Here is a 12,597-nt window from a genome sequence, read left to right on the forward strand (position 1 = left end):
CCACACTGACCTACACTTGCCTCCGCCGGCTTTATGGGAGCAGAATAGTGTCAGCATATTGTTTGCATTGCTGCTGCATTTAGAGAACTGGAAACAACGGGAAAGATGCAAGTTCACAGTTCTGGGGTTTATTTGTTTGTTTTTTATTTCTTTCCCTCTCGCCATTCTCTCTTTTTTTGCCTTTTTTTAGTTTCTATCATTCTGTTCCTGCTTTTTTTTACTCTGGTACTCTAGCAATCTCTCTTTCTCCCTTCCTTTCTATTTTTCCATTTCTCTTTCATTCTCCCACTTTTTTCTCTTTTTATTTATGCTGTTCTTTTTCATTTTGCTTTATTTTTTTTGCACTTTCTTTCTTACTTCCTGGAACACTTCTTTCACGGTTATCCTCTAAATTGCTTTTTTTGTTTCTTTTTCTCTCTGATCCCCCCTCATTATCCTTTTTCCTCTTGTTTTCATCTATTTTTTTCAAATTTTCTTCCATTTTGTTCTCTTTCTCTGCATTTCTCTTTTCTTTTATATGTTCCTTTCTTTCCTTCCTTTCCATTTATCCTTCCTTTTCATTTTTCCTTCCTTTACTTTTTTCTTCCTTTTTTTTTTTTCCCTCCTTCCTTTTTGTTTCTTTCCTTCATTTCCTTCCTTTTCTTTCCCTTCTTACTTTTCTCTTCTTTGCTCCCTTCCCTATTTTTTCCTTTTTTCATTCCCTTTATTATTTCTTTTTCTTCCTCTTTACCTTTTTTTTTTCTTTCTTTTCTCTTCTTGGCTATCTTTCCTTGTTATTTTTCCTTGTTTTTCTTTTTGACATCTCCCTTTCTCGATCCCTTCTTTCTTTATAGTTCTATTTTTATAATGCGTCTTCACTTCCTTTCTTTACTTTTTTATTTATTTCTTTTCTTTCATCTCTTTCCTTTATTTTTTCTTTTCTTCACTGTCCTTTCTTATTTTTCCTTGTTATTTTTTTCTCTTTTGCTAACTCTATACCACTCTGTCTGTGTCTCTCTTTCTCTGTCTCTCTAGCTCTGTCTCTCCATATTATGGTTGATATTCTCTGACTTGACTAGTTTTGTAAGTAATGTATATAGACACAAGATGAGCTTCTTGTCAGATAGAGGACATGGTCCATGTGATTGCATTCCCACAACTCTTGTTAGAGAGAGGGTGAAGTCCTTCTCTGACCGAATAAACTATGTTCAACAAAAGGTCCAGCAGCTGTCTTTATCGGTTTGGCTAACCATGCACCGTGTCTTTCCTGACCTCTAGACCCATGAAGTTGACTCAACCAATGCAGTATCTTGTCCCGACAAGAATGGCCTCCAGAAATAGCTGACCAGCTATATGGTTTTCTTTGTAGAACTGATGTAGAACTTTGGGTTGTTCTCATTTCCTATAGAGGATCTATTTGGAAATCCAGGAAAAGATGAGCCCATTGGGCAGACGTTTCTTTTATTTGAAGTGGTCCTTTCCTCTTCCTGTAAGCTGCCGGCTCTGCTTCTAGGAATGACCTTGCTTTTACAATTCCACCCAGTTTCCACTAACTGCTTCCTGCTGAAACCTGCAAAGCGTTTCAGAAACGACTAATCCCAAACACACTATCCGCTCTGCCACGTAGCGAAACCCCCTCCTTACTCGCATGCCGCACCTCTAATCCGCCTATTCCCCTTACCTGCCCCAATACATCCCTGCTTGGTTTTGCACTAGGGCTGAGTGTAATGCACAAAATACATGATTTCATTCTTTTTCTTGTTTACCTTGTAGCCACCAAAGAAGACTTAGCTCCACAGATAAGTGCCCTGAACAGCGAGATCAACTCCAGCTCCAATATCCCAGATCTAATGGATGAGTTCATAGCTGAAAGGCTGAGGTCGGGCGCGGTTCCCGTAAGAATCAAATCTGGTTTCTCATGCTTATAAAGAGTCTAATTTCAACAATTGTATAATTACTTTTTTCTTTTTATTGTTTTTCAGAATTTGACAAGAAGAGGTAGCAGTCCCGGCAGCCTCGAGGTTCCTAAGGACTTGCCTGACCCACTAAATAAACATGGCCAAATGCGTCCGGCCGATGATCCAGGGGTCCCATCCGAGTGGACCTCCCCGGCGAGTGCCGCCAGCAGCGACCTCCAAAGCTCAGACAGCCACTCAGACTCTTTCAATGCCTTTCAGTACGATGGGAGGAAATTTGAAGTAGAAGGTAGATAAAAAAGAAAAGCTGTGTAATAAAGGCGATGACAAGGACTACAACCAGATCATAGTTTTTCCATATCTTTTAGCTGGATTCCCATTTGGCAGCGATTCAGCAGTTCCCACCACAGAGACAGATTCCGTATCTGTACAGCTAAGCACAGAAGAACCAGAGGTTGTAAGCCTGACTACTCTCCATATTGACTCTGAAACCAGCAGTCTTAGCCAGCAGCCCTTGTGTGCAGACGTGCTGGTCACCGCAGGTATTCATACAGTGCCGTTAGAAGTAATTCGCAGCTTTTTATCTCTCATTACACAATTTTTGGACTTTCTGTATTACCGCATTTCTCCTTCGCCTCATTGGGGGACACAGACCGTGGGTGTATGCTGCTGCAACTAGGAGGACACTAAGTAATACAAAGAAAGTTAGCTCCTCCCCTGCAGTATACACCCTCCTGCTGGATCTCAGCTAACCAGTTCTTGCTTAGTGTCTGTAGGAGGCACTTGGGTCTGTTTTCAGATCCCAACAATTAATTAATGGAGTGGAGGGGGCGACGGATTCCTTTCTAGAGTGCGCTCTCCCCCGATCCATCAACAGGCAAGCATGGCGAGTATACCTCCCCGTACCTTTCCTGCGACGACTGGGGCACGCCTAATCTACGCTAGGGCGACGGTTCCTATATGGTCCCCATCTCCCCCCTTTAAGATGGCGAGCACATAGAGTATACCTCTTATGTGCATCTCCCGGTCTCCTCCGCAATTAAGCCCTTACCCGTTGGCGTCATGTAGTCCCCACAGTAGCCGTAAGCCCCCTGCGGCAGGCACAGCCGTAAGTCCCCTGCGGCAGGCACATATGAAGATGGACAGAGACTCTCCATCCCCCGGCAAAGGGAGGATCGATTGAGCTTATTCCCTCGCAATAGAGGCTGCATCTCTGCTCGGTGGTGGTGAGTAGTTTCCTTCCTCACGCTGCCTGTGTGGGAAGGTGCGGTCCTGGTCCCTGGGGAGAGGTGCCGCTGGCCGGATATGACCTGCTGGATGCAGGCGCGCATTCTGCCACTTGGCAGATTAGCCGGGTACAATCTCCTGTGGTTTACCTACCAGTATCCCTGCCCAATGTGTCATCAATTAAAAATGCCACGGTCTATCAGATAGCAAATCTGGTTCGTTCCATTTTGCGGCTTCGGGTCCAGCCCTCTACCCTCCCTAGCCGCCGTATGGATTGCTAGAGCAATTCTCTCCTGGCTGGAGACCTTAACTACTTTGATGCACACCAGTAACCCTTTCCTGAAGACAGTACAGCTAGTCAATCAAATCTTTTGAGCGGGAGACTAACAAAGGATCGTACGTTCCTACAGCCCCAACCAGCAGTGGAAGGGTTGTCAGGATTTCTTGCATAAATTTCCTGAAGAAAACCGGAAATTTTCTGCAAGAAATCAGCATTTTTTTTATTTTATTTTTTTTTGCGTTTTTTCACTGTGTTTTCGCGTTTTTTTTAGCATTTTGCAAGCGAAATTAGCTTGCAGAATGCTAAAGTTTTCCAAGCGATCTGTAGCATCGCTTGGAAAACTGACTGACAGGTTGGTCACACTTGTCAAACATAGTGTTTGACAAGTGTGACCAACTTTTTACTATAGATGCTGCCTAAGCAGCATCTATAGTAAAAGATAGAATGTTTAAAAATAATAAAAAAAATGGTTATACTTACCTGGAAACAGCCGATCTCCTCAGCGGCGTCCGTTCCTATAGATGGTGTGTGTGTGCAGGACCTTCGATGACGTCGCGGTCACGTGAGCGGTCACGCGACCAATCACAAGTCGGCGACGTCATCGCAGGTCCTTCACACAGAGCATCTATAGGAAAGGAAGCCGCAGCATGCACCGATGAGAGGCGGGAAGACTCCGGGGCCATCAGAGGATGAGTATATCACTATTTTTTATTTTAATTCTTTTTTTTTACCAATTATATGGTGCCCAGTCCGTGGAGGAGAGTCTCCTCTCCTCCACCCTGGGTACCAACCGCACATAATCTGCTTACTTCCCGCATGGTGTGCACAGCCCCATGCGGAAAGTAAGCAGATCAATGCATTTCTAGGTGTGTGGAATCCCCGCAATTCCGCAAATTTAATGAACATGTTGCTTTTTTTTCCACAATGCGATTTTTTTCGCGAAAAAAAAGCAACATTTGCACAAGAAATGCGGAATACACTTTAAATAATAGGAGGCATATGTAAGTGTTTTTTTCGCATTTTTATCACGTTTTTATAAGGAAAAAACGCGAAAAATAATGAACGTGTGCACATGGCCTAACTCTGGGCGGCGAACATATTCAGCCGTCAGGGTTCTGCCTTAAGTGAGTGGGAACTTCACCCGGAAGTCTTCCATCAGACCTGCCTTCACTGGAGCTCCCCAGTTGTAGTTCGGATGGCGTCCAGACTGATCGTCTGTGTACTCGAGTTCGTGGTTCGGCCTCGAGATCCAAGAGCCATTGCACTGCATGCTCTGGTTCTTCTGTGGTACCAGTTTCCAGAACTTTTCAGAACCAGAAATGGCCCCCAGTGATCCTCGGAAATCCGCACTGACCACATCAGTTTTTTTGCTTCTGGAGCTGGTAGCTTTCCGCCTTTCTGCAACAAATCTGCAAGTAGGGACTTTCTCGCAGGAAGTTTTCACATGTAGTTCTTCCCTATCTTCCCTATCGCATACCGTTAGATCATTGGGATCTTAATGGTCCTAGAAGTATTACAGTAGACTCCTTTTTTGATCCGGACAGACCTTACTATTAGGGAAGGTCGCCCCTTTTTTTCTCTGCGATATCCTCATCCTGACGAGTCTTCGGTGCGAACGGGTCCTTTCAGACTTTTTTCCCTTATTTCTTTCAAGGCAAGGTTGTCCTCAGGCCATCCCCGTCCCTTGTTACCAAGGTGGTATTGTATTACCACTGTTATGAGGGCATAGTTCTTCCCTCATCTCTTTCAGCACCAGTCCACAAAATGGAATGAGTTCCCCATTTTCCGGACGAAGCGAGTGCTCTGAGTAGGTACGTCTCGAGGACGGCGTCCTTCCGAAGGTTGGACACTGTATCTTGGGCTTCCTGACGGTAAGAGGAAGGCTTCCTGACGTTTACAGGAAGGGTTTAGCCGTTTTCATCGGCCATTTAGCCTGGTGTATTCCTTTCACCATCCAGGAGTCCTTCCGTGTTAGATGTCAGCCTATCTCCCTGTCTATCGTGGGTTCTAGGCACCAGGCGTTGACAAGACACGCCTGCAAGCTTGCGGATTCGTCCAGTCCGCATGCATTCTTGAAGCACTATAATTCCCACACTTCCACAGATGGGAGTCTGGGCAGGCGGACTCTGCAGGCCGTGGTGGCGCACTTGTAAGTAGCGGTTACACAGGGCCTGATCTGATGTTGTCCCCACCCAGGGACTGCTTTGGTACGTCCCACGGTCTGTGTCCCCCAATGAGGCGAAGGAGAAAGAGGGATTTTTGTGTATTCAATGTAAAATCCTTTTCTCCGAGCCAATCATTGGGGGACACAGCTCCCACCCTGGTATTAGCTTATTCTTGTTTTTATAATCTGATATGCTATACTCTCATATATGATATGACATGCTGTAAGCTCATATGTTGTTACTGATCTCCTATTGCTTTTCCACCGAACTGGTTAGCTGAGAGCCAGCAGGAGGGTGTATACTGCAGGGAGGAGCTAACTTTCTTTGTATCACTTAGTGTCCTCCTAGTGGCAAGCAGCATAACACCCACGGTCTGTGTCCCCCAATGATTGGCTTGGAGAAAAGGATTTTACGGTGAGTACACAAAAATGCCTCTTTTTTGGACTATAGGACGCGTCTTACCATAAGACGCCCCTCCCCCAGGTTTAGGCAGCAGAAAATACGAAAAACATTTTTCCTATCAATTAAAACCTCCCTGGTGGTGTAAAGTGGAGGGGTCATTATCACTATGTGTAATGTACTAGGGTAGAAAAGGGAGGTTATAAATCTATTGTGTCTCTCGGCAGTGTTATACAAACAACTCAGCACTTCTAGATGCACATATAGACACACAGCTCTGCTACATATGCATGTGTAGACACAGCTCTACTACATTCACTTATAAACAAACAATTCTGCTACATAGGCAAATATAGACACACAGCTCTGCTACATATCATATAGACACACCCAGCTCTACTACATATGCAAGTATAGACACACAGCTCCACCACATATCCTATAGACACACCCAGCTCTACTACATATACACGTATAGACACATAGCGCTGCTACATATGCCCATAGAGACACACACAGCTCTGCTATATAGACAAATCTAGACATACACAGCTCTTCTACATATGCACATAGAGACACACAGATCTGCTACATGCACACTTTATATACACACACCTCTGCTGCGTATATACACACACAGTATATATTACCATATATTGCAGTTTCTTCCAGGCATGTGACTGATCACATTGAGCTACTCGGTTGCAAGATCCTTCCGCTGCTCAGCTTCTGCAGCCTTCGTTCATTCCCAGTACCTTTCTCTCCTGCTCTGCAGCGGTCATATACATCAGTGTGGGGCAGGAGGAGAGCAGTTCTCTCAGTGATCAGGAAGGATGTGGTGTCAGCTTTCTCCTCCATCACAGGAAGCTACCTCCGGACTATAAGAAGCACACATTTTTTTGGCTAGAGTTTTTTTTTTTTTTGCTAAAAAAAGTGCATCTTCTAGTTAAAAAAATAAATAAAAAGGTACCTTCATGACAATGCATGAAGCAAAGCAGGATGAAGTTTTATCATCTTCCACAAATGGTGTTCATGAATAATAATAAATGTACAGTGATGAATTGGAGCATTACATGTATGATATAATCCATAGTGGGTGAAATATAACATTATACAGGATCAATGCAAATGTGTGACCCCTCCAGGTAATACATGGACAGGTGGGGCGTGGCCTGAGTGTCCATGTGAGCGGACGTGCGGCAGAGAGCTCCCGCTGCTGTACATACTAAAATCCTGTATAGCCGCCGCTGATCGGCTCCAAGTGGGGCTTACCGGCTGCGGGGAGACCCAGAGAGTTCGGCGGTGCTGAGCGGCAGCTCCGTGGACGGAGAACATGACCAGGAGAAGACGGAAAGGCGCGGGAGCCGGGGATGCAGGCGCAAGCCAAGATGGCGCCGATGCAAGGGAGAAGGCGGATAAAGAGAACGCCGCATGTAAGAAGCGCATGGAGGTGGCGGCAAAGCTCCAGCAGTTTGCAAGAGTGGAGGCCGCAGAGGAGGAAACTGGAGCTGATACAGAGGAGGAGGAGAGCCCAGCAGGAGAGCATGAGGTACAACAGGGGAGAAAGGATAGCAATATGGCGGTGGCAGTAGGGGGACCTGAGGATATGGCGCCAGGAGCTGAGCCTACCCTAAGAGACGTTTTTGCGCTGGTTTCTTCATGCAAACAGTCTCTGACCTTACAGATACAGGAGGTTAAGGGGGACACAGCCCAGATAAACGCAGCCATGCAGAAGATTGACAAGCGTGTGGGGGAGGTAGAGGAGAGAGTGAGCACTGCAGAAGGTCATATAGTTCAGCTGCAAAAAGCTGAGAAGAAGTTCACTCAAGCAATAGCTGAATTGGCTGCAAAAAATGAGGACCTAGAGAATAGGTCCAGAAGAAATAATATACGTATAGTGGGCATCCCTGAAAAAGCTGAAGGGAGGAATCCAACTGAGTACATTGAAAAATGGCTGTTAGAGACTTTTGGAGATATGGCGCTGACAAAAGTGTTCGCGGTGGAGAGAGCACATAGGGTCCCGCCGAAACCACCAATTCCTGGAGCGAACCCCCGTACCATGCTCGCCAAAATTCTAAATTACAGAGACAGAGACATTATCCTGAGGAAGGCTAGAGATATGACGGATCTGACAGTTGAAGGCCAAAGAATTGCTATTTACCCAGACTATTCTGCTCTGGTTCAGAAACAACGGATGATGTTCACGGGTATCAAGAGACGGCTGAGGGAGCTGGGAGTGCAGTACTCCATGATGTTTCCAGCAAGACTGAGGGTGGTTGCGTTTGACAAAATTCACTTTTTTCAGAAACCGGAGGAAGCTACTCAGTGGATTGACATTAATGCTAAAAGGCTTAAAGGAAAGGGAGACTGAAACTGTGGGGTGATTCTGAATGTGATTACTTCTGTCAGTTGGAAAAGAGACTTGTGATTAACAATCCAGGGGTTATGGGATGTGAAAGTTGGAGGGTGGAGCTGGGTTGCAATCAGTAAAAGTTAAGGGAATGCTGTAATGGCTGCTGGGAAAGGGGGAGGAAGGGTAAGCAGCGTATTATAAGTTTGTTTAGTTTTCTTGCATTTGCAGGTTATTCTATGTTGAAATCTTGCGATATGTTAAAGAATGTATGGAATTCTGCTATGTACAGTGGCGGGAGGAGGGTTGGGAAGGTAATGCCAACCGGAGTGTTCGCTATGGGCGATGATGCCCCACTCTTGAAAAGAGGCGGAATGTCTAGTTGTGAGGGGGGAAGGGTGGGAGGGAGAGTTGGGATAGGGGGGGTTAGGGAAGTTAGACAGCTCATGGTCAAGAATAATGACATATCTAGAGAAGATGAGCCAATTGATGGGGGGCCGTTTTAAGATTTTGAGCTGGAATGTGAGAGGCCTGGCGGATAAATCCAGACGAGCCGCGAGTTTGCAGTATGCAAGAGACCAACGGGCCTCAATGATATGTTTGTTGGAGACGCACTTGGTAAGGGAGAAAGTGGACGTATTAAATAGACGTTGGATTCAAAAGGGATATCACTCTACCTTCTCTACGTATTCAAGAGGAGTGTCAATTTTGGTTCCAGCGGGAGTACAGTATGAGGAGGTGAAGGTTTGTGTGGATGCGGATGGTCAGTATGTAGTAATACAGTGTATATTGTATGGAGTGAGAGTATGTATTGCAGCAATGTATATTCCACCTCCCTACTCAAGCAGGAAGATTAGAGAAGTATTGGAGCGAGTGGAACGATGGGGGCCGACACCACTGATGATTATTGGGGACCTAAATAACATCTGTGATGACTTTTGGGATAAAAATAAAAACACCCAGAATAGGTCGGGGGGACATACTACAACATTTGGCACCTATATACATGAGATAGGTATGATTGACCTTTGGAGGGTCAGACATGTTGGGGAGAGAGGGTATTCATGTTACTCGCCGGCGCATGCCACGCTTTCTAGAATTGACATGGCTCTGGGTAATAGGCTCTTAGACACATTGGTTGGGGAGGTGAGATATCTGCCAAGGGCCTTATCGGACCACAGTCCAATTGAGGTGGAGTTTAAGTTGGCGGGGACACAGTCTGTAAATGGGAGAGAATGGAAGATCCATCCTAGTTGGTTACATAGTATTGAGTTGGAAAGTATAGGACGGGAGGTGGCGGAGTTCTTTGTTTTAAATGATGGGAGTACAGACGCTCTTACGATTTGGGATGCAATGAAGGCGTACCTGAGAGGGCTACTGTTTAGAGATATTAGTAGGTGTAAGCGGAGGACGAGAGAGGCAGAAAGGGCGGCAGTTGATGAGTTGAAGGATGCAGAGGACGGGATGGCTACACTGGGAACTCCTGAGGCTGGGAAAAGGCTGAAAAATGCACAAAATCAATTGGAAAAAGTACTGTTGGAAAAAGCTGAGAGGAAGCGGGAATTTCAAAGGGTGATGTATTATCAGGAGGGAGAAACAGTGGGTCACATGTTGTCACTGGTGGCAGCTGCTCAGAGAAGTACTTCATATGTGCACTCGTTGGAGCCTGTAAGTGGAAGCAGAGTATCTGAAACATCTGAGATTTTGAGGATTTTTGCGGACTTTTATGCAGACTTATATTCCTCCCGGTTTGATGAGTCGGTCGGAGATACTTTGACTTTCTTGGAGGGTCTGGATCTGCCGAGACTGAATGAGGTAGATAGGGAGAGCTTGGAATCCCCTATCACGGAGGAGGAACTGAATCGGGCATTGATGTCCATGGCCAATGGGAAGGCGCCTGGTGTCGATGGATTACCCGCCGAGATCTATAAAAGTTTGGGAGAAGTGTTGATTCCTAGGTTAAAGACGGTTCTGGAGGAAGCTAGGTCTCGGGGGTGTTTGCCAGCTTCTATGAGAGAGGCCATAATAGTGGTTATTCCAAAGGAGGATAAGGATTTGGGGAAACCTGAGTCATATCACCCAATCTCTTTGCTAACTATTGATGTCAAGCTCCTGGCCAAGGTGTTAGCTTCCCGTCTGTCTAGTGTCATTACGGGCCTGGTGCATCCGGATCAGTCTGGCTTTATGCCTGATAGATCAACGGCGATTAATCTGCGGATGTTATATGTGAATCGGCAGATGAAGTCTGACAATTGTGGCCGGAGGGTGATTGCGTCCTTGGATGCCCATAAGGCGTTCGACAGTGTATTGTGGGGATATCTCTGGCAGGTGTTGAAGTGTATGGGTATTGGTCCGCAGTTTGTGGCTTGGATTCAGCTGTTGTATTCATTACCGACGGCCAGAATCAGAGTGAACGGGGAACTGTCTCAGCCTATAAAGTTGGCTAGAGGCACTAGGCAGGGATGTCCGCTTTCGCCTCTCTTATTTGCTTTAGCTGTGGAATCTCTAGCCGCCAAGATTCGACAATCTGATGGGGTCCCTGGGTTTAGGTATGGGGAAGTTGAGGAAAAGATAGCGTTATATGCAGATGACGTTTTGCTGTTTCTGGCTGATCCGGATGATTCACTGAGAGGGGCCATTGAAATTGTTGAAAGATTTGGTTCCGTATCGGGGCTAACAATTAGCTGGGGCAAATCGGTTCTGTTTAGGGTGGATGGCGTAGGAGAGAATGTGAGTGAGACTGTGGGTGATCAGCGGCTTAAGGTGGTATCTCATTTTAAATACCTTGGGATATGGATTTCGGTTCCAATCGCAGAGTTCTTACATAGGAATCTGACTCCTGTTATGGGGGTGCTCAAGGCAAAAGTAGATGCTTGGAATAAGTTACATTTGTCGGTGGTTGGTAGGGTTAATCTTATTAAAATGGTTCTGATGCCTAAAATTCTGTACGTTTTACATAATGCGCCAATTTGGATCCCGCGGGGGAAATTTCGACAGATTAATGCCCTCTTTAGAAGCTTGATATGGGGGAGACAATACCCACGTATTAGCCTGGAGACGCTTCAGCGACCCAAGGAAGATGGTGGTTTGGCTTTGCCCAACCCTGAAGTATATTTTCTTGCAGCCCAGAGTCAGCATTTGAAGGGCTGGGCGCGGGAGGCGTCATCCAGTGCAGTACAACACCTGATGGAAGGGGTGACAGGCCGACGCCCGGTGGTACAATGTTTGGAGGACGGCTCCTTGGGAGCATTGGGGAAACTATATCCAACCCTGTTTTTGATACGTAAATTGTGGAACAGACTGAGGCAGATTCGGGGGGTTACAGGGTTAACCAAATTTACACCGATATGGTCTAATAATAACTTAAAGGAATTTGCGGCTCTGGGAGGTCTGATAGAGTGGCAGACTAAAGGAATTTGGTTTGTATACCAGATAGTCCAACAACGAGTGTTAAAATCCTTTTCCCAATTACAGGCAAAGTTTGGTCTGAGGCCCACAGGGGAATATCAGTATGCACAGATGAGACATGCTTTTGGAGCTCAAAATAAGAGTGTTGACATCAGGATTCAGGAGGACATAGTACTGGAGTATGTGTGTGGTGACGGGACTACAAGGGGAGTTATTTCCACCCTGTATAAGGACCTTATGCACACGTATCTGTTAGATTTTCCTATAAAGGCGAGAGCTAAGTGGGAGAGGGATTTGGGCCCGGTGGAGAATGAAACCTGGGAATCGGTATTGGAGTGGGTCCCGCGATTATCATTGAGTGAGCCGTATAGGCTATCGCAGCTCTATATTTTGCACAGAGTATATAAATCTCCGGAAGTGTTATACAGAGCGGGGTTGCGTGCCGACTCTGAGTGCCCGAGGTGTGGGAGTGAGAATGCAGGAATATATCATATGATGTGGACGTGTCCTAGACTGGCCACTTTTTGGGTGGTGGTTCTGAGTCGGGTGGAAGGAGCGTATAAATGTAGAGTCCCGAGAGATCCGATAATATGTTTGTTGGGATATGTGGATGAAATAGGAGTGGACAACACCTGGAAGATTGCAATTGCTAGGTTACTATATATGGCTCGGAAAGTGATAGCACGGAACTGGATTAAGGTAGAACCGCCTGCGAGGAGGGAATTTCTTCAATATGTACAACACGGTCTAAAGCTGGAAAAAGGGGTTTACAAGAGACGGGGGAAAATAGAAACGTTTAATAAAATGTGGTCTCCATGGCTTGAGTTGGGATGAGGGGTAAAAGAAGTTGGGAACTATAGACTTCTGATGGGC

The 12,597-nt window shown here is 45.9% G+C and overlaps 1 protein-coding gene across 4 annotated transcripts in view; it reads left to right on the forward strand.

The window, feature by feature from the left end:
• The window catches only part of RALGAPA1 (Ral GTPase activating protein catalytic subunit alpha 1), a 314,621-nt gene that overhangs the window by 113,511 nt on the left and 188,513 nt on the right, over positions 1 to 12,597 (forward strand). For all 4 annotated transcript variants that reach the window (XM_069732024.1, XM_069732041.1, XM_069732049.1 and 1 more), the window contains exons 18-20: positions 1,753 to 1,874; positions 1,962 to 2,184; positions 2,264 to 2,437. In XM_069732024.1, coding sequence (XP_069588125.1) covers positions 1,753 to 1,874; positions 1,962 to 2,184; positions 2,264 to 2,437 — 519 coding nt within the window. The remainder of the gene's footprint in view (positions 1 to 1,752; positions 1,875 to 1,961; positions 2,185 to 2,263; positions 2,438 to 12,597) is intronic.

This window comes from Ranitomeya imitator, chromosome 1 (assembly GCF_032444005.1).
Source record: "Ranitomeya imitator isolate aRanImi1 chromosome 1, aRanImi1.pri, whole genome shotgun sequence".
NCBI lineage: Eukaryota > Metazoa > Chordata > Amphibia > Anura > Dendrobatidae > Ranitomeya > Ranitomeya imitator.